The following is a 22,500-nucleotide window of genomic DNA, read 5'->3' as shown; positions in this document are numbered from 1 at the left end:
AGAGAGAGGGAGAGAGAGAGAGACAGAGAGAGAGAGAGAGGGAGGGAGATATAGAGAAAGAGGGAGATATAGAGAAAGAGAGAGAGAGAGAGAGAGAGAGAGAGAGAGAGAGAGAGAGAGAGAGAGAGAGAGAAAGAGAGAGAGGACAATAGTGTGAGAGAGAAAGAGAAAGAGAAAGGAAAAGAGAGAGAGAGGAAAAGACAGAGAGCGAGCGAGGGAGATAAAGAAAGAATTGGGCTCTGAGACAGAGAGTTATGGAGAGGATGCAGAATAGAAAGACAGATTTTGTCAGGAAGATGAAGAGGAAAAGGGAGAGGAAGAGTGAGAGAGAGGAGAGCGAGAGAGAAATGCTAAACTCTAGCTTGAGCGTCACAACACTTCAAAGCAGATTTACTACAAATATCTTGCATACTTAAACAAGCGAGGAAGTTATCCCCCAGCAAATCTCCTGACGCACATACTGAGTGCCAAATTACTAGTTCCCTCAGCTGCATGACTCCATGTTATGAGATACCAGCAATCTCTGAGGCAGGGAGTCATTTGCACAATGTCAGTTATTATTTGGAAAAGTATCAGAAATGTAACTGGGTTATACACAGCAGAACAAACACGACGAGGCAGTTCAAGAACAACATCTTATAATGTGAAAGCAAAAATAAAGACAGAGTGTTAGGCCAAACTATTTGTTGATGCATCGCTAACACCAAAAATCAATAACGATTGAGATTTTTTGTCTGTTTCTCTGAAAAAAATAGAGATTGTGTTTCTGTAGAAAATCAGCGACTAGGTATCTTCCAGAAGAGATTAATATACTTAGATAATGGAAGTGGAGATGAAAAGGGATGTTGCTATGGCTACTCAATCACAAAAACCTCCATTAGAATTATTGGTACAGCCTTGCAGCCAAGTCCTTACTCTGGGAATATTTGGACTTCCCTCGCCTTAGTCTTGCTGTTCCTCACAAGCTACATTCCTAATACTGCAATCTAATCAGTCTAGCAGACTAGCCCAAATACTGCAGTCTTGTCCTAATACTGCAGTGTAGTTCTAATACTGCAGTCTTGTCCTAATACTGCAGTCTTGTCCTAATACTGCAGTCTTGTCCTAATACTGCAGTCTTGTCCTAATACTGCAGTCCTGTCCTAATACTGCAGTCCTGTCCTAATACTGCAGTATATTTGTAATACTGCAGTCTATTTGTAATACTGCAGTCTTGTCCTAATACTGCAGTATTGTCCTAATACTGCAGTCTTGTCCTAATACTGCAGTCTATTTCTAATACTGCAGTCTAGTCCTAATACTGCAGTCTTGTCCTAATACTGCAGTCTTGTCCTAATACTGTAGTCCTGTCCTAATAATGCAGTCTATTTCTAATACTGCAGCCTAGTCCTAATACTGCAGTCTTGTCCTAATACTGAAGTCTTGTCCTAATACTGCAGTCTATTTCTAATACTGCAGTCTAGTCCTAATACTGCAGTCTTGTCCGAATACTGCAGTCTTGTCCGAATACTGCAGTCTTGTCCGAATACTGCAGTCCTGTCCTAATACTGCAGTATATTTCTAATACTGCAGTCTTGTCCTAATACTGCAGTCTTGTCCGAATACTGCAGTCTTGTCCGAATACTGCAGTCTAGTCCTTATACTGCAGACTAGCAGTCTAGTACTAATACTGCAGTCTAGTCCTAATACTGCAGCCTAGCCCTAATACCGCAGCATAGTCTTAATTAATACTGCAGTCTAGCCCTTATACTGCAGTCAAGCCCTAATACTGCAGTCCAGTACTAATACAACAGTCTAGTCCTAATACTGCAGTCAGGCCCTAATACTGCAGTCTTGTCCTAATACTGCAGTCTGGTCCTAATACTGCAGACTAGTCCTAAATCTGCAGTCTAGTCCTAATACTGCAGTCTAGTCCTAATACTGCAGACTAGTCCTAATACTGCAGACTAGTCCTAATACTGAAGACTAGTCCTAATACTGCAGAGTAGTCCTAAATCTGCACTCTAGTCCTAATACTGCAGACTAGTCCTAAATCTGCAGTCTAGTCCTAATACTGTAGACTAGTCCTAATACTGCAGAGTAGTCCTAAATCTGCAGTCTAGTCCTAATACTGCAGACTAGTCCTAATACTGCAGACTAGTCCTAATACTGCAGACTAGTCCTAAATCTGCAGTCTAGTCCTAATACTGCAGTCTTGTCCTAATACTGCAGACTAGTCCTAATACTGCAGACTAGTCCTAATACTGAAGACTAGTCATAATACTGCAGACTAGTCCTAAATCTGCAGTCTAGTCCTAATACTGCATGCTAGCCCTAATTCTGCAGTCTAGTCCCATTACTGCAGTCTATTCCTAATATTGCAGTCTATTCCTAATGCTGCAGTCTAGTCCTAATACTGCTTTGTGCTGTCTTACTACTACTCCTTTAGCTTTTCACATGGTGTTATCGCCGTTGGCATCACAGTCTGGGGAGACCATAGGTGTCTTTTGCCTTGGGGGTCTTAGCGCTGCGTCTGTTGTCACATTTGGGAAAAGCTGTGTAGCCTGAGACAAAGCTATGTCTTACTCAGGACTATTAGGGACAGACTGGCTGTCAGCTCTGACCAACACTTGACCTGTTCAGGCCCTGTCTGTCCCTGGCCCGCCTGCCTGCTCAGCAAAGTGTGACCCAGCTCTGTGGTTGTTTAGGGTCCCCAGGCCCTGACTGACATCTCCACTGACATCTGTAGTAGTACCAAGACATGAGGAAGCAGCACTAGGCCCATGGTTTTAGCCAGTCAGAGAATGAGTGCATAGCTTAGAGCTAAATCTATTTACTGTGCTCTGAACCTCAACAATGGGCTAACCTCCATGACAGTGTATGTAAATGCATCAATACTGTAAGTTGTTAATTCTTCAATACCTCAAGGAAAGACAGACAAATATTGAGTACAACCACAATATTCCACATGCAAGTTTTTAGTATCTACTATCTACTTTGTAATAATTCTCCCACTCTCACATGCAAGCAAGCACGCACACAAACTCACTCCGCAATCCTCACTCTCAAAAGACAAACGTGCAAGTGAATAAGAGTGATTTAAATGGATACATACTTTGATACTCACCAACATAGCGGATACGGAAGCCCTTCTTGTTGGTGCCGTGGTCGGAGGACCAGCGCAGTGTGAGTTGGTGGCCGGTGGTAGTGATATTGAAGGGCGCGGGGACGTCACCGCTGAAGGTGGCCAGAGTCTGACTGTTAGTACTGGGACCTAGAGAGAGAGAGAAGAGAGAAGAGAGAGAAAAGTAAGATAGAGAGAGAAAGAGAGAGAGAGAGAGAGAGAGAGAGAGAGAGAGAGAGAGAGAGAGAGAGAGAGAGAGAAAAAGAGATAGAGAGAGCGAGTGAGAGCGAGAGAGAGAGATAAGTAAGAGAGAGAGAGAGAGAAAAAGAGATAGAGAGAGCGAGTGAGAGCGAGAGAGAGAGATAAGTAAGAGAGAGAGAGAGAGAAAGAGAGAGAGAGAGAGAGAGAGATAGATAGATAGATAGAGAAAGAGATAGAGAGAGAGAGTAAGAGAGGGAGAGAGCGAGAGAGAGAGAGAAGTAAGAGAGAGAGAGAGAGAGAGAGACAGAAAAAGAGAGAGAGAGAGCGAGAGAGAGCGAGAGAGAGAGATAGATAAGTAAGAGAGAGAGAGAAAGAGAGAGAGAGAGAGAGAGAGAGAGAGAGAGAGAGAGAGAGAGAAAGAGAGAAAGAGAGAGAGAGAAAGAGAGAAAGAGAGAGAGAGAGAGAGAGGATGCTAACAATAAGGATGTTTTTTGTGTATTTGTGTTGAAAATCATACATTTACAAGGCTAAGAAAGAATAACAACTTCAGTAACATTGTATTAAAGCTGCAATATGTACGTTTTTAGGCGACCAGACTAAATTCACATAAATGTGCGTTATTAATCTGTCATTCTCATTGAAAGCAAGTCTAAGAAGTGGTGCACGCTATTTCTATGCTTCCCATTGTTAAGTTTAGTTTGGGCTTCTTTTACTTTCGGTTTTGTACACCAGCTTCAAACAGCTGAAAATATAATATGTTTGGTTATTAAAAATATATTTCACACCGCTTTAGATAGTATAATGATTCTCTACACTATACTTGCTTGTTATGTCACAGAAACTGAAATTAGGCGAACTATTCAAATTTGAGCATCATTAATCTTTAGCTGTGAGAAGAGGGGCTGAACATTGTTCATCACAAAGGCCTTTTAGACATTACAGCATGAATCTAAATGTGTTTAGTGGTATTGTGGTTGCTTCACATTCATGTTGTTGCATTCATTCAAAGGGAGGTCATACAAAGTTCTGTAGGACTTGCATTTAATACTAACACTTCCAGCCATTTCATTCCCAAATTCTCCAAACGCAATTCACTAAAGATTACATTTACAATGCCACTGCAGCCCAAGTAGACAGTTTGAACACAACACAACACTGAGCAAAAGCAGAACAGGTTCAAAAAACATCACAGTGTGCAATGCTAGCCTGTTCCCAGATCTGTTTGTGCTGTAATGAGTTGGCAAGACAGCAGAAACAGTTATGGGACCAGGCTAGTGTAATGCTACAGTAGCTACCATCAAAGACTTCTAGGATGTCGAACTCCCTCTCGGTCTGGAAGGACTCGAAGTACAATGTGATGTTGTAGCCCTTCTCTACATTGATAGTCCAGATACACATCTGCAGGTTTGGGTAGCTTTCAGGGTAGCCTGGACTCAGGATTACTCCAGTAGAGTCAAACCTTACATCGTGGGCCGGGCATTGCACTGGGTGGGCACATAACAGCAGACAAAATGTATGTTAGAGGTGGATTCTGTATCTTTCGATACATGTCATTTATTCAGTGGTCACCCAAGAGACAGTACTCACTAAACTAAGTAAACACATTCGGCCAAGAAGCAAAACAATAAGAGGAGTGGTTGCATTGTGCCGAGAAAAGAACCACCCTTTACTTTATGGGATGTTTATATTTATTACACAGACAATATACACTGCTCAAAAAAATAAAGGGAACACTAAAATAACACTGAATGAATGAAATATTCTTATTAACTACATTTTTCTTTACATAGTTGAATGTGCTGACAACAAAATTATTAATGGAAATCAAATTTATCAACCCATGGAGGTCTGGATTTGGAGTCACACTCAAAATAAAAGTGGAAAACCACACTACAGGCTGATCCAACGTTGATGTAATGTCCTTAAAACAAGTCAAAATGAGGCTCAGTAGTGTGTGTGGCCTCCACGTGCCTGTATGACCTCCCTACAATGCCTGGGCATGCTCCTGATGAAGTGGTCTCCTGAGGGATGTCCTCCCAGACCTGGACTAAAGCATCCGTCAACTCCTGGACAGTCTGTGGTGGATGGAGCGAGACATGATTTTCCAGATGTGCTCAATTGGATTCAGGTCTGGTGGGCCAGTCCATAGCATCAATGCCTTCCTCTAGCAGGAACTGCTGACACACTCCAGCCACATGAGGTCTAGCATTGTCTTGCATTAGGAGGAACCCAGGGCCAACCGCACCAGGATATGGTCTCACAAGGGGTCTGAGGATCTCATCTCGGTACCTAATGGCAGTCAGGCTACCTCTGGCAAGCACATGGAGGGCTGTGCGGCCCCTCAAAGAAATGCCACCCCACACCATGACTGACCCACCGCCAAACCGGTCATGCTGGAGGATGTTGCAGGCAGCAGAACGTTCTTCACGGCGTCTCCAGACTGTCACGTCTGTCACATGTGCTCAGTGTGAGAGCACAGAGCGCCAGTGAACACAGGGCGCCAGTGGCGAATTTGCCAATCTTGGTGTTCTCTGGCAAATGCCAAACATCCTGCACGGTGTTGGGCTGTAAGCACAACCCCCACCTGTGGACGTTGGGCCCTCATACCACCCTCATGGAGTCTGTTTCTGACCGTTTGAGCAGACTCATGCACATTTGTGGCCTGCTGGAGGTCATTTTGCAGGGCTCTGGCAGTGCTCCTCCTGCTCTTCCTTGCACAAAGGCGGAGGTAGCGGTCCTGCTGCTGGGTTGTTGGCCTCCTCCACGTCTCCTGATGTACTGGCCTGTCTCCTGGTAGCGCCTCCATGCTCTGGACACTACGCTGACAGACACAGCAAACCTTCTTGCCACAGCTTGCATTGATGTGCCATCCTGGATGAGCTGCACTACCTGAGCCACTTGTGTGGGTTGTAGACTCCGTCTCATGCTACCACTAGAGTGAAAGCACCGCCAGCATTCAAAAGTGACCACAACATCAGCAAGGAAGCATAGGAACTGAGAAGTGGCCTGTGGTCACCACCTGCAGAACTACTCCTTTATTGGGGGTGTCTTGCTAATTGCCTATAATTTCCACCTGTTGTCTATTCCATTTGCACAACAGCATGTACAATTTATTGTTAATCAGTGTTGCTTCCTAAGTGGACAGTTTGATTTCACAGAAGAGTGATTGATTTGGAGTTACATTGTGTTGTTTAAGTGTTCCCTTTATTTTTTTGAGCAGTGTATTTATATACAGTACCAGACAAAAGTGTGAACACAGCTACTCATTCAAGGTTTTTTATTTGTTTTTACTTTTTCTACACTGTAGAATAATAGTGAAGACATCAAAACTATGAAATAACACATATGGAATCATGTAGTAACCAAAAAAAGTGTTAAACAAATTAAAATATATGTTGTATTTGAGATTCTTCAATGTAGCCACTTGTCACGCCCTGACATTAGTTATCTATGTTTTTCATGTATTATTTTGGTCAGGTCAGGGTGTGACGAGGGTGGGTATGTGTGTTTTGTCCTGTGTAGGGTTTTTGTTAGGTAATGTAGGTCTATGGTGGCCTGAATTGGTTCCCAATCAGAGGCATCTGTTTATCGTTGTTTCTGATTGGGGATCCTATTTAGGTTGCCATTTTCCATTTTGGTTTTGTGGGTTATTGTCTATGTGTAGTTGCATGTCAGTACTCGTTCTATATAGCTTCACGTTTGTTTTGTTGTTTTGTTCGTTTGTTTAGTGTTCTTCATGTAATAAAAGAAGAATGTATTCTTATCACGCTGCACCTTGGTCTTCTCGTTATGAAGAACGTGACAGAATAACCAAACTATAAAAGGACCAAGCAGCGTGTTAAGGAGGAATGGACCCGGGAGGAAATTTTGGACGGAGCAGGACCCTGGACGCAGGCTGAGGAGTCGCCTAGGAGCAAGAGAGGACAGCAACGACGTCGGGGAGGTAGGCCACAGAAACCCCCCAAAAATGTTTTTGCGGGGGGCACATGGAGCAGTCTGCGAAGTTGAGGGGTGAGTCAGAGATTGTCGAGGAGTTATTGGACAGATTGGAGGAGAGTGAACGGAGGGGAGATTATGAGACCTTCGAGGAGTTGTTGAATAAATTGGAGGAGAGTGAAGAGAGAGAGCTGTAGGTTTGGCGTAGTATGCACGGCATTCGCCCTGAGGAGCGTGTTAGCTGTCCAATGCCACCTGCGTCAGTTCCTCGTACTCATCCTGAAACATGTGTTAAAGTTTCGGAACAATTGATGCCGGCTATACACACTAGGTCTCCAGTGTACTTTCACAACCCGGTGTGTCCTGTTCCTACTCTTCGCACTCTTCCTCAAGTGCACCTTCAGAGTCCAGTACTTCATGTTCCTCCTTCACCCACTCGCCCTGAGGTGCGTGTCCTCGGCCCGGTACCACCAGTTCTGGCACCACGCACCAGGCCTCCAGTGCGCCTCCAGAGTCCAGCACGTCATGTTCCTCCTTCCCGCACTCGCCCTGAGGTGCGTGTCCTCGGCCCGGTACCACCAGTTCTGGCACCACGCACCAGGCCTCCAGTGCGCCTCCAGAGTCCAGTACTTCATGTTCCTCCTTCACCCACTCGCCCTGAGGTGCGTGTCCTCGGCCCGGTACCACCAGTTCTGGTACCACGCACCAGGCCTCCAGTGCGCCTCCAGAGTCCAGGACGTCATGTTCCTCCTTCCCGCACTCGCCCTGAGGTGCGTGTCACCAGCCCGGTACCACCAGTTCTGGCACCACGCACCAGGCCACCAGTGTGCCTCCAGAGTCCAATAAGTCCTGTTCCTTCTCCCTGCACTCGCCCGAGGTGCGTGTCACCAGCCCGGTACCACCAGTTCTGGCACCACACACCAGGCCTCCAGTGCGCCTCCAGGGTCCAGTACACCCTGTTCCTCCTCCCCGCACACACCCTGAGGTATCGTGTCACGAGCCCGGTACCACCAATGCCGGCACCACGCACCAGGCCTACAGTGCGCCTCGGCAGTCCAGTACGCCCTGTTCCTGCTCCTCGCACTCGCCCTGAGGTGCGTGTCACCAGCCCGGTACCACCAATGCCGGCACCACGCACCAGGCCTCCAGTGCTCCTCCAGGGTCGAGTATGTCCTGTTCCTCCTCCCCGCACTCGCCCTGAAGTGCATGTCACCAGCCCGGTACCACCAGTGCCGGCACCACGCACCAGGCCTCCAGTGCTCCTCCAGGGTCGAGTATGTCCTGTTCCTCCTCCCCGCACTCGCCCTGAAGTGCATGTCACCAGCCCGGTACCACCAGTGCCGGCACCACGCACCAGGCCTACAGTGCACATCGGCAGTCCAATACGCCCTGTACCACCAATGCCGGCACCTACAGTGCGCCTCGGCAGTCCAGAGTGTCCGCCGATAGTACCCAGTTCAGAGCGTCCGGCGACAGTACCCAGTCCGGAGCGTCCGGCGACAGTACCCAGTCCGGAGCGTCCGGCGACAGTACCCAGTCCGGAGCGTCCGGCGACAGTACCCAGTTCGGAGCGTCCGGCGACAGTAGCCAGTTCGGAGTGTCCGGCGACAGTACCCAGTCCGGAGCGTCTGGCAACAGTACCCAGCCCAGGGCGTCCGGCGACAGTACCCAGTCCAGATCGTCCGGCGACGGGCCACAGTCCGGAACCTCCAACGACGGTCCCCAGTCCGGGGTCTCCAGCGACGGTCCCCAGCCTGGGGTCTCAGGCGATGGTCCCCAGCCCGGGGTCTCCAGGGACGGTCCCCAGCCCGGGGTCTCCAGCGACGGTCCCCAGCGACGGTCCCCAGCCCGGGGTCTCCAGCGACGGTCCCCAGCGACGGTCCCCAGTCCGGGGTCTCCATGCGACGGTCCCCAGTCCAGAACATCCGGCGATGGTCCACGCAGCGAGGGTCCCCAGCCCGGGGCCTACGGCGAGGATCCATGGGTCAGTGCTACAAGAGAGGAAGGGTGGCGGCGTCCAGAACCAGAGCTGCCACTGAGGGTAGATACCCACCCGGACCCTCCCCCAGAAGTTCAGGTTTGTGGTCGGGAGTCCGCACCTTTTGGGAGGGGGGGGATCCTATTTAGGTTGCCATTTTCCATTATTGTCTATGTGTAGTTGCATGTCACCATTTGTTGTATTAGCTTCACGGTCGTTTGTTATTTTGTCATGCATTCAAATCATGCTGCCGCCTTGGTCTCCTCGTTATGACAAACGTGACACCAGCCTTTGCCTTGATGACAGCTTTGCACACATTCTCTCAACCAGGTTCATGAGGTAGTCACCTGGAATGCATTTCAACTAACAGGTGCCTTGTTAAAAGTCCATTTACATTTTTTTTATTTCCTTCTTAATGCTTTTGAGCCAATCAGTTGTGTTGTGACAAGGTAGGGGTGGTATGCAGAAAATTGCCCTATTTGGTAAAATACCAAGTCCATATTATGGCAAGAACAGCTCAAATAAGCAAAGAGAAACGACAGTCCATCGTTACTTTAAGACATGAAGGTCAATCAATGTGGAATATTTCAAGAACTTTGAAAGTTTCTTCAAAAACCATTAAGCGCTATGATGAAACTGGCTTTCACGAGGACTGCCACAGGAAAGAAAGACCCAGAGTTACCTCTGCTGCAGAGGATACATTCATTAGAGTTAACTGCACCTCAGATTGCAACCCAAATAAATGCTTCACAGAGTTCAAGTGAAAGATACATGTCAACATGTTCAACTGTTCAGAGGAGACTGTGTGAATAAGGCCTGAATTGCTGCAAAGAAACCACTACTAAAGGACACCAACAAGAAGAAAATACTTCTTTGGGTCAAGAAACACGAGCAATGGAAATTATTTTTATTGAACCTTTATTTAACTAGGCAAGTCAGTTAAGATGCAATTCTTATTTACAATGATGGCCTACGGGGAACAGTGGCTTAACTGCCTTGTTCAGGGGCAGAACGACAGATTTTTACCTTGTCAGCTCAGGATTTGATCCAGCAACCTTCTGGTTACTGGCCATCACTCTAACCACTAGGATACCTGCCCCCCTGGTAGAAATCAGTCCTTTGGTTTGATGAGTCAAAATTTTAGATTTTGGTTCCAACCGCCGTGTCTTTGTGAGATGTAGAGTAGGTGAACGGATGATCTCCGCATGTGTGGTTCCCACCGTGAAGCATGGAGGAGGAGGTGTGATGGTGTGGGTTGCTTTGCTTTGCTGGTGACACTGTCAGTGATTTATTTAGAATTCAAGGCACACTGGTAGCATGTAGCTTGGCTACAACAGCATTCTGCAGCGATACGCCATCCCATCTGGTTTTCGCTTAGTGGGACTATCATTTGTTTTTCAACAGGACAATGACCCAACACACCTCCAGGCTGTGTAAGGGCTATTTGACCAAGAAGGAGAGTGATGAAGTGCTGCATCAGATGACCTGGCCTCCACAATCACCCGAACTCAACCCAATTGAGATGGTTTGGGATGAGTTGGACCGCAGAGTGAATGAAAAGCAGCCAACAAGTGCTCAGCATATGTGGGAATTGTTGGAGAAGCATTCCAGGTGAAGCTGGTTAAGAGAATACCAAGAGTGTGCAACGCTGTCATCAAGGCAAAGGGTGGCTACTTTGAATAATCTAAAATCTAAAATATATTTTGATTTGTTTAACACTTTTTTGGTTACTACATGATTCCATGTGTTATTTCACAGTTTTGATGTCTTTCCTATTATTCTACAATGTAGAAAATAGTACTAATAAAGAAAAACTCTTGCATGAGTAGGTGTGTCCAGACTTTTGACTGGTACTGTAAATTAACTTCAAAGCTATGTGAAAACTTTCAGCTCTACTTCATTCTATTTTTAACACACGCCTGGGAGTTGGTTTTGATCGAGTTCCAGTTCCGTTTACAAAATACTGTGTCTGCCTTCCAAATGGTACCCTATTCCCTACATAGTGCACTATTTTTGACAAGAGCCCTAGTCTAAAGTAATGTACTATGTAGGCAATAGAGTGCCATTTGGGGCACAATCTGTGAATGATGCCATGATGCATCGAGTTTCCAGGTTTAACATATTTTTCAGGTAGATTATCAGGACAAATCCTGACAAAGTGAGTCCCACCAATGGGATCGAGGAGAGAAATATGGCACCATAAAAGATTAATGACAACAGCTGTTTAGGCCACTAAACACAGCGAAAGGGACGACACAGAAACAGAACTGGAAGAGAAGACAGAAAACACGAGGGGCTGTGACAGAGCTGGGCAAAACGCATCACAGCAGCACAACATCAAATGACTAAACCCTTTATAATTACAGCTGCCACACACACACACGCAAGAGTGCACACACACACGCACAAACACACACTCGCAGGCTCACACTTGTGCACACTTATGCGAACGAAGGAACGCACACACACCTTGACATGTGGGAGGAAGCCCGTCCATCTGAAGTCTCTCCCCCAGCCTGCATGTCAGGATCTCACTCCCCACCAGGGTGAAGCCAGGATGGCAGCGGTACCGGAGGATGTCGCCTGTGAGGAGCAGTTAAGGAGGAGGAGGAAGAGGAGAGATCCCAAAAAGAGGGGATGTTGAGAGGAGAGAGAGAGAGAGAGAGAGAGAGAGAAGGGTTGAATGGAGCAGAAAGTGAAAAAGACAAGTTAGCATGTGTCTGAAAGAGAGAGAGAGACAACGAAAGAGAGAGCGTGTAGCCTACTGTACAATCTTCAGAAAAATAACCTATAGGAGAACCCTTTTTGGTTTCAGGTAGAACCCATTTGGTTCCATGTAGAACTCTTTTGAGTTCCATAGAACACAAAAGAGTTCTACCGGGAATGAAAAAGGGTTCTACCTGGAATCAAAAAGGGTTCTCCTATGGGAACAACCAAAGAACCGTTTTGTAAACCTTTATTTGAAGAATGTAGATGCACTCAGATGAAGCAGTTGTTTAATTAAGAAGGACAGCAGATGCCTGAGACGGATGGGGTGACATTCCCAAACATCCAAGGTTGAACACTGTTGATGAGTGAGTTCTAGCCTGGGTAGGACACTTCAAGACGTTATAATTAAGCAATAAGGCACGAGGGGGTGTGGTATATGGCCAATATACCACAGCTAAGGGCTGTTCTTAACACGACGCAATGCGGAGTGCCTGGATACAGCCAACAGCTGTGTTGTATATATACCACAAATTCCCGAGGTGTCTCATTACTATTATAAACTAGTTACACACGTAATTATAACAGTAAAAAGTTATATTTTGTCATACCTGTGGTATACGGCTTTCAGACAATCAGCATTCAGGGGGCGAACCACCCAATATATAATGCAAAATAAACCATGGTCCCTGAAGTATGAGTATTGCAGTAGTACTAGTGTTAGTGCAACCAAGAATAAATGGTGTTGAAAATCAAAAGTTATGCTCTTCATCATCTTCATCACCATCATCTACTGTAACATGCTAGTCTTTTAGAAGCCATCTGATATCTTTAAAAAGCAGCAGAGGGCCATGTCACAGATGATGATGGATGATAGTGGTTTTAGTATTCTGTACAGGGCTGCTACAGTACACACAATCACTCGCACAGACACAAACACACATACGCACAGTCTTTGGGCCTTGTTACCGGGCAAGGTGAATCCATCTCAGCCACTGTGATCGCCCACTTTCATACCCACCAATCACAGATCTAGTTGCTAACTCACCATTAATACCACGGCAAAGCAGAAATAACCCTGTGTGTCTAGCAGGGTGTGTGTGTGCGCATGCGTGCATGCATGTGTGTGTCCTAGCAAGGTGTCTGTGAGTCTGAGTGTGTGTGTGTGTGTGCGTGTGTGAGTCCATCCATGGTATTAGTGGGGGTCACACATACAGGAGGAGGCCAGCCCTCTCTTCTCTAAGCCATGATCGATACTCTCTGCGAACATTGTACATCAGCGCGTTTACTGTAGCAGAGGTGAGACTGACATGGGGGATGTTGTGAAACACAGGGACATGGTACTGGTGTAAAGGGTTTCAGTTTCCTAGTTTCAGCGGCTGAAGTAAGGCCAGGACCTATACTCACAAAGCATCTCAGAAATAGGAGTGGCTGATCCCTGTCCATATAATCTTCATTCATTATGAGCTAAAAAAGCTCAACTGATCCTCGATTAGGGGCTCCATTCAATCTGCATCGCTGAAGTTCAAAGTAACAACGTGATTGAAATATAAAGGCAATGTTTCTGCGTTAGCGGAGACTGCATCTACGTTAAACGCTGCATACGTCAGCTAAATCTTTAAATAAAAATGTTGATCACACGCTTCAGCATTACAGATTGAATCGAACCCGAGCACCCTGATACACTTTATGAATACATGCCCAGGAGTATTCTTGACCATGTGATCTGACCAGGAAAAACTACAGGTCATAGTTATAACCAACAACACCAGAGTTTTTCCTGATTAGGTCAGGTGGTTAGAAAAACCTCCTCGTCCTATGTGTGAAGAGTAGTGAGGAGGCCCAATCTCTCCCAAACGATCCATTAGAAAAATTGAGAATATTCTGGGATTGAACTAAAGGTGGACGCCTTACCTATTTCAAGCTCCCCGTCCTCCATGAGTATATCAGCGTTAGCGGCCTCAGGGGGCGCCTGGCAGATCCTCAGTTGGTACGCTAGAATAGGAAGGAGGAGGAAGAAGCAGGAAGAAGGAAGAAGGAGGAGGAAGAAGGAAGAAGGAGGAGGAAGAAGGAAGAAGAAAGAGGAAGAAGAAGAAGGATGAAGAGAAAGGAAGAAGAAGCAGGAAGAGGGAGGTAGAAGAAGGGAGGAAGAAGAATAAGAAGGGGTAATAAGGGAGAAGAAGACGGAAGAAGGAGAAGAAGGAAGAAGAATAAGGAAGGAGGAAAAAGAAGGGAGAAGAAGGAAGAAGAAAGACGGAAGAAGGAGGAAGAAGAAGAAGGCAGAAGGAGGAGGAAGGAAGAAGAGAGAGGAAGAATGAAGATGGAAGAATGAGGAAGGAGGAAGAAAGAAGAGATGAAAAAAGTGTAAAGAACATTTCAACAGAAATGCAAAAGTAGTAATGCTCTTTTTTGTTAAGCACTTACTGCACTGGCACTGTTTTGTATTCTATAGAACATGGAATTAAATTAAGAATATTTTGATCTCTTGGTTATTCCTGTTGATGGTTTGAACGTGAGTTTCTGCTAAACTCAACAGTAATGCAAAGCCAATCACCCCACCTGTGCCACCACTACCGCCGACCTACTTGCAAAATCACAGATCTCCATTGATTTCCCATGTCTGGACAAAAGAGCATCAGCATTGGGGAGGAGGAAAAACGAACATTTGAAAGGTTAAATGGAAAAAAAATATCAGATTCCACACCTCCTCCACCTGGCTGCATAACAATTAATTCAGCAGCAAAGTGATCACGACGGTGTTTTTAAGGGCATCAGATAAGCCCAGTGTACCTTTTGGGAATCAATAGAGGGGTCAAACTGGGCTGTGCTGGGACCGACGCACTGCTAACGATCTGAGGAAAGCGAACGCTGCTAGCTGGTGCTAATGACAGGATGAAATAAGGTGATCCAGGTCGGAGCTGTGCCCAGGGAGAGATATTACACTGTACACACACAAGCACACGCAAATGCACGGACGGAGAGACATACAGACACAGACACACATAGACACTCTCAAACACACACACACACACACATAGACACACACACACACACACATAGACACACACACACACACAGACACACACACACATAGACACACACACACATAGACACACACACAGACACACACACACACACGCACACACACACTCTGAGGAATCACTGCTAATGACAGGAATAATATAAGGTAACGGGAAATATTACCAAGGCAAGGGGAAATATTACCATATTACCACTGAATCTTACAGCCAACATCTTTCAGGACTGCATAGCCAGACTACACCCATTACTCAGCTACCTGGCAGTGTCATGGCAACAAAAACTAGGAGGGAAAATCAAAAACAGTCATTGATCATTCATTCAACTATTGAGTAATATTTGAAGGCAATCTATCATGCACCAAATACATTGAAAGTGTTGCATTCTGCTAAAAATACAATAGGTATGCTAATACTATAAAGTACTGGAGCTAGTTAGAGCATTACTCAACTGGTCTGCGCTTCAAATAGCACCCTAGTCCCCATAGGGCTCTGGTCAAAAGTAGCACACTACCATATCTAGGGAATCACTGTATAGGAATCACTGTCTGACTCTCTCCCTCTCTCTTCCAGTATATATAGACAGGCTGAAGCACCATCAACATTTGTTAATTGTGGGAACCGTTTCACCGTCTTAATTGGTGCATTAATTATCAGGAATAACACAGTGGTCTATTTGTACCAATCCCCATCCCTGGCATAACCAGGCACCGACGTCTCAAAAACGCAAACCCCACCCACCTGGTTCTTAGGCAGGCTAAAGCAAAAACTCAAAATATGTGAAAGATTTCAAATAGTATTTGAACCCAGGTCTGATACACAGTACTCCCAGGCATGAACAGGGATGTATTCACTGGGAAACAAACAGAAGCCAACGGAACGAAACGGGGAGGGACCTACCTTTATTTGTCCAATAAGAAACTCTTGATATGGTTTGCTGCTGTGTGCACTAATGAATACACCCCAGCTAACAGAGTAGACAGAGGAGAGGAGGGAGGAAGCTAGCTTTCTCTAACAGGAGCTTTGGCTCCAGACGATGCTGGTCGCTAGAATAAAACGAATTAAGTAGCGAGAGCCACTTACCATGTGGCTCCTGTTCAATGTGCTAGCTGATTAATAAGATTCCTTTGGAGGCTCTGCAGGGAGAGGAAGGAGAGAGAGCACAGAGGGAACAGGGGAGGGGGGTAGAGGGGTAGAGGGGTGAGGGGGGAGCATGTGTATGTGTGTGTGGGTGGGCGTTAGGTGGTGAGAGAGGTGTGTGTGTGTGTGTGTGTGTGCGCGTGCGTGCGTGCGTGTGCGCGTGTGTGTGTGTGTGTGTGTGTGTGTGTGTGTGTGTGTGTGTGTGTGTGTGTGTGTGTGTGTGTGTGTGTGTGTGTGTGTGTGTGTGTGTGACTGTGAAGTTGGAGAATATGTGTGCATGTGTTTGTGTGTATTGGCAATTGAAGCGAAGCTATGAAGAGTCAATGACACTGACAGCTACTTTCTATGTCCCCATGAGAGACTGATGCACTCTTAGAAAAAAGGGTTACAAAAAGGTTATTTGGCTGTTCCCATAGGATAACCCTTTTGGGTTCCATGTAGATCTCTCTGTAGAAATGGTTCTACCTGCAACCAAAAAGGGTTCTACAAAGGGTTCTCCTATGGGACAATTGAAAAACCCTTTAAGGTTCTAGATAGCACCTTTTTTCTAAGAGTGTAGTTCTCACAAAAGAGCTCAATAAAAAGGAGGAAAACATTACTTAGCTTCTTCTATGTTTTTCCCCAGTGGGATTTATCTACACTAACTAGGTTTCCATCCAATTGGCAACAGATTTTCATGCAAATATTCTAGAACCTGCATAAAGAAAATATGCACCTTTTCCCATCAGTGGTGTTTCCACTAAATTGACTTGTTGTGATAAAAATCAGTATGTGATGACATAAGCGAAAAATACAATTTTGTGTGCACTAAGTTTTCATGTACAGAATAAAAATCTAAAGTTCAATGTGTTTCCATCGTATTTTCAACTCTACCGATAGTTTTGTCACAAAAACCGTTACGTTAAATAGCAAATGTGCCTACCTTGGTCTAGCCAAGAGCTCGCAGACACAGTGCGGATAGGCTGTGCGGGTAGGCTAGTTTACATGGTGAGATGATTATGGATAAGTGAAGGAACATTTGTATTTGATTTTTTTTTATACAGTTTGACTTTACTCGCCTAAAAACTGGATGGAAACGTGGCTACTGTGAACGATGAAGATAATCACCAGTCAAAACTAGTGGGCTCTGGGAATTGAGTCATCAAATCATGATGTCTGCATAATGTCCTGAATAACTATGCAATTTTTCAACTGAAACCCTCTCTTAACAGAATTGGAAAAAGTGACAGTTTTGCATTTTGCTTGTTGAAGATTATTCAGAGAGATAATCATATTCCATCTATTTACCCCCGGCCAATCTTTGATGTGACCGAAATGAAAACACTTTTTTTTTGTAAGTCTGGACTGCAAACTACATGAATAAACCGGCTATAGACTATAATCTGATTACTTGACAGTTGAGGACAGTTGAGGACATTCTAATATAGTAAATTAATATATTTTACTAATACTAAACGTTATATAAATCTTGGTTCATTCACATCAAAGCAGAATGTTCACTAAGGGGAAATAAAATTGTCTCTCTAACACGGTGGCTCTTTTAAAATAAATCAAAGCTAAACTCATTACAGAGGCAGAGTAATTCCCATGCCAAATCCATGTAAATATAGAGAAACATTGCTGCGCATTCTCTCTAGTCTAGTACGTTCAGAGAGGAGCAACAGACCAGATATGTGGTTAGGGATTGAATTATTAGACTATAGGGATCGAAGTACAGATGAATAATAATGATAATATTAGTATTCATCAAATAGTTCTCCGTTACCTTTGAACATCTGACCGACAAATTAAACATTGTTTAATAACTGTAATCAACCAACAGCAACTGTTGATCCATACTGTATCAAACTGCAGTTTACCCATAATCCATTTGGACAGAGCTGAAACTAATGTGACAGCTAAGCACCTCAACTGTTATAGTAAAGTGATTGGAGTACCTTTTAAGCCACCCCACCGTCCGCAATCGAGGCAGACTGGTTAACAGGAAGAGACGTTTGATACAGGCCACGATCGATAAGCACTTGTAGTTAAGTCATAAATGCTGGCTGTAGCAGAACAACAGGGGCTTTGCTATTGGGCTGATAAATCTGTTTATTCCAGTAGCACCGTGTCAACAATCAGTGTAAGAGCAGCCTTGTGTGTAATCGGTCATTCCACAGAGAGAGGCTACTGTAAACTAGTACCAGCTTTATAGAGAACTGGAATGACTGATTTACACTATAAGGCTGATCTGAACCGGACTGAGCTGGCTGAGGTATTTTTATTCTTATAGAGAAGGGATTTACACTATAATGCCAATCAGACATACAGTGCTGGCTTGGATAGTTTCTTTTCACATTCTCCTTCCCAGCCCTGTTTCAGCAACTATAATGGATGTGTAACCAAGCTTGCCCAGTACAGCTCAGCTCAGCTTATTATTATTATTATTACTATTATTGGCTTGGTTTGGCTCAGCAGTGTGTATACAATACAGTATGTGACTGGATGGCTGTTTAGGAAAACTAGATTTGGTCGAGTACTGATTGCTCAGAGTGCAGCCTGTAGTCAATAATCGATGTGTATAGAGCCACAAACCTTCACTGATTTATCACTGTCAGATGGGAGAGAGGCATCGAAGTGCAATAAGTCAGGATTTAATTGACTATGAAAATGAGCTGAGCCAATAATGAGTACTGGCTGCCATGCGTGTCACAGGCCCAAGGCAGTCAGGGTACATGAGGAGGAGGAGGAGGATAAGGAGGAGGAAGCGGAAGAAGAGGAAGAGGAGGAAGAGGAGGTGGAGGATGAGAAGGTAGCGGAAGAGGAAGGGGAGGAGGAGGAATAGGAGGATGAGGAAGATGAGGAAGAGGAGGACTAGGAGCTTCACTCTGCTGCCTTTCAGGCCATTGATCTTTCTCTACCTCTCACTCCCTCACTCTCTTCCTTCCATTCGATCTCCATCTTTGTCTCTGTATTGTCCTTTATGTTTCTCTCCCATGTCCATCTCTCAGATGAAGTGCTCACCATGGTAACTGAGCACGAAGAATCCGCTGCCGCTGAAGTCGCTGTGGAACTTAATGAGGATCTGGTTGGAGGTGCTGTAGACCGACTCCAGCGCTGTGTTCCCACTGAACTGACCGATTTGGGGGGAGCTCTGGTCCGGACCATCCCTGTGACAGAGACAAAGAGACACACACACACACATACACACACACACACACACACACAGACAGAGAGGCAAACACACACACACTGATCAAATCCCTCTCCTTGGGCAAGTGACAATGTCAATAGAAAATGAAAACAACAAATTGACAACAAATTGACCAACACAAACATAGCTTTGAAAGGAGCACATTGGAAATCTCTGCACATTTTCCCACGTCAATGTAGAGTGCAGCCCATTCAATCATTGACATCAGGCATCCGGCATCAACGTTCAACAGGTACAGCTGTAGCGACAAACTGTATAGCTGTAATTACAAACTGTGTAGCTGTAATTACAAACTGTATAGCTGCAATTACAAACTGTATAGCTGCAATTACAAACTATGTAGCTGTAATTACAAACGGTGTAGCTGTAACTACAAACTGTATAGCTGTAATTACAAACTGTATAGCTGCAATTACAAACTATGTAGCTGTAATTACAAACTGTGTAGCTGTAGCTACAAACGGTATAGCTGTAGCTACAAACTGTATAGCTGTAATTACCAACTGTATAGCTGTAATTACAAACTGTATACCTGTAACTACAAACTGTATAGCTGTAATTACAAACTGTATAGCTGTAATTACAAACTGTATAGCTGTAACTACAAGCTGTATTGCTGTAATTACAAACTGTGTAGCTGTAATTACAAACTGTATTGCTGTAACTACAAACTGTATAGCTGTAACTACAAGCTGTATTGCTGTAATTACAAACTGTACAGCTGTAATTACAAACGGTATAGCTGTAACTACAAGCTGTATTGCTGTAATTACAAACTGTACAGCTGTAATTACAAACGGTATAGCTGTAACTACAAACTGTATAGCTGTAACTACAAACGGTATAGCTGTAACTACAAACTGTATAGCTGTAACTACAAACTGTATAGCTGTAATTACAAACTGTATAGCTGTAACTACAAACTGTATAGCTGTAATTACAAACTGTATAGCTGTAGCTACAAACTGTATAGCTGTAATTACAAACTGTATACTGTAGCTACAAACTGTATAGCTGTAATTAGAAACTGTTTAGCTGTAACTACAAACGGTATAGCTGTAACTACAAACTGTATAGCTGTAACTACAAACGGTATAGCTGTAACTACAAACTGTATAGCTGTAACTACAAACTGTACAGCTGTAATTACAAACGGTATAGCTGTAACTACAAACTGTATAGCTGTAACTACAAACTGTATAGCTGTAATTACAAACGGTATAGCTGTAACTACAAACTGTATAGCTGTAACTACAAACTGTATAGCTGTAACTACAAACTGTATAGCTGTAACTACAAACTGTATAGCTGTAACTACAAACTGTATAGCTGTAACTACAAACTGTATAGCTGTAATTACAAACTGTATAGCTGTAACTACAAACTGTATAGCTGTAATTACAAACTGTATAGCTGTAGCTACAAACTGTATAGCTGTAATTACAAACTGTATACTGTAGCTACAAACTGTATAGCTGTAATTAGAAACTGTTTAGCTGTAACTACAAACGGTATAGCTGTAACTACAAACTGTATAGCTGTAACTACAAACTGTATAGCTGTAACTACAAACTGTATAGCTGTAACTACAAACGGTATAGCTGTAACTACAAACTGTATAGCTGTAACTACAAACTGTATAGCTGCAATTACAAACTGTATACTGTAGCTACAAACTGTATAGCTGTAATTAGAAACTGTTTAGCTGTAACTACAAACTGTATAGCTGTAATTACAAACTGTGTAGCTGTAATTACAAACTGTATAGCTGCAATTACAAACTGTGTAGCTGTAATTACAAACTGTATAGCTGTAATTACAAACTGTATAGCTGTAATTACAAACGGTATAGCTGTAGCTACAAACGGTATAGCTGTAGCTACAAACTGTATAGCTGTAATTACCAACTGTATAGCTGTAATTACAAACTGTATAGCTGTAACTACAAACGGTATAGCTGTAACTACAAACTGTATAGCTGTAACTACAAACTGTATAGCTGTAATTACAAACTGTATAGCTGTAACTACAAACTGTATAGCTGTAATTACAAACTGTATAGCTGTAGCTACAAACTGTATAGCTGTAATTACAAACTGTATACTGTAGCTACAAACTGTATAGCTGTAATTAGAAACTGTTTAGCTGTAACTACAAACGGTATAGCTGTAACTACAAACTGTATAGCTGTAACTACAAACTGTATAGCTGTAACTACAAACTGTATAGCTGTAACTACAAACTGTATAGCTGTAACTACAAACTGTATAGCTGTAACTACAAACGGTATAGCTGTAACTACAAACTGTATAGCTGTAACTACAAACTGTATAGCTGTAACTACAAACGGTATAGCTGTAACTACAACGGTATAGCTGTAACTACAAACTGTATAGCTGTAACTACAAACTGTATAGCTGTAACTACAAACTGTATAGCTGCAATTACAAACTGTATACTGTAGCTACAAACTGTATAGCTGTAATTAGAAACTGTTTAGCTGTAACTACAAACTGTATAGCTGTAATTACAAACTGTGTAGCTGTAATTACAAACTGTATAGCTGCAATTACAAACTGTGTAGCTGTAATTACAAACTGTATAGCTGTAATTACAAACTGTATAGCTGTAATTACAAACGGTATAGCTGTAGCTACAAACGGTATAGCTGTAGCTACAAACTGTATAGCTGTAATTACCAACTGTATAGCTGTAATTACAAACTGTATAGCTGTAACTACAAACGGTATAGCTGTAACTACAAACTGTATAGCTGTAACTACAAACGGTATAGCTGTAATTACAAACTGTATAGCTGTAGCTACAAACTGTATAGCTGTAATTACAAACTGTATAGCTGTAACTACAAACTGTATAGCTGTAACTACAAACTGTATAGCTGTAACTACAAACTGTATAGCTGTAACTACAAACTGTATAGCTGTAACTACAAACGGTATAGCTCTAATTACAAACTGTATACTGTAACTACAAACTGTATAGCTGTAATTACAAACTGTACAGCTGTAATTACAAACTGTACAGCGGTAATTACAAACTGTACAGCTGTAATTACAAACTGTACAGCTGTAATTACAAACTGTATAGCTGTAATTACAAGCTGTATTGCTGTAATTACAAACTGTACAGCTGTAATTACAAACTGTATAGCTGTAATTACAAACTGTATAGCTGTAATTACAAA

General features: G+C 43.7%; 1 protein-coding gene across 3 annotated transcripts in view; it reads right to left on the bottom strand.

Moving 5' to 3' along the window:
- The window catches only part of LOC109904406 (CUB and sushi domain-containing protein 3), a 657,725-nt gene that overhangs the window by 94,775 nt on the left and 540,450 nt on the right, over positions 1 to 22,500 (bottom strand). For 2 of the 3 annotated variants that reach the window (XR_004202892.1, XM_031788836.1), the window contains 5 exons: positions 19,106 to 19,251; positions 13,839 to 13,919; positions 11,688 to 11,801; positions 4,600 to 4,788; positions 3,095 to 3,253 (listed from right to left, as the gene is read on the bottom strand). Coding sequence is in view for 2 of the 3 variants with exons in the window: in XM_031788836.1 (XP_031644696.1) it covers positions 3,095 to 3,253; positions 4,600 to 4,788; positions 11,688 to 11,801; positions 13,839 to 13,919; positions 19,106 to 19,251 (689 nt within the window). In the remaining variant the exon portion in view is untranslated. The remainder of the gene's footprint in view (positions 1 to 3,094; positions 3,254 to 4,599; positions 4,789 to 11,687; positions 11,802 to 13,838; positions 13,920 to 19,105; positions 19,252 to 22,500) is intronic. The other variant, XM_031788837.1, reaches the window with a different exon arrangement.

Source organism: Oncorhynchus kisutch, linkage group LG14 (assembly GCF_002021735.2).
Source record: "Oncorhynchus kisutch isolate 150728-3 linkage group LG14, Okis_V2, whole genome shotgun sequence".
NCBI lineage: Eukaryota > Metazoa > Chordata > Actinopteri > Salmoniformes > Salmonidae > Oncorhynchus > Oncorhynchus kisutch.
The sequence above is the reverse complement of the archived record's forward strand: the minus strand, read 5'-3'. Positions and strand labels throughout refer to the sequence as shown.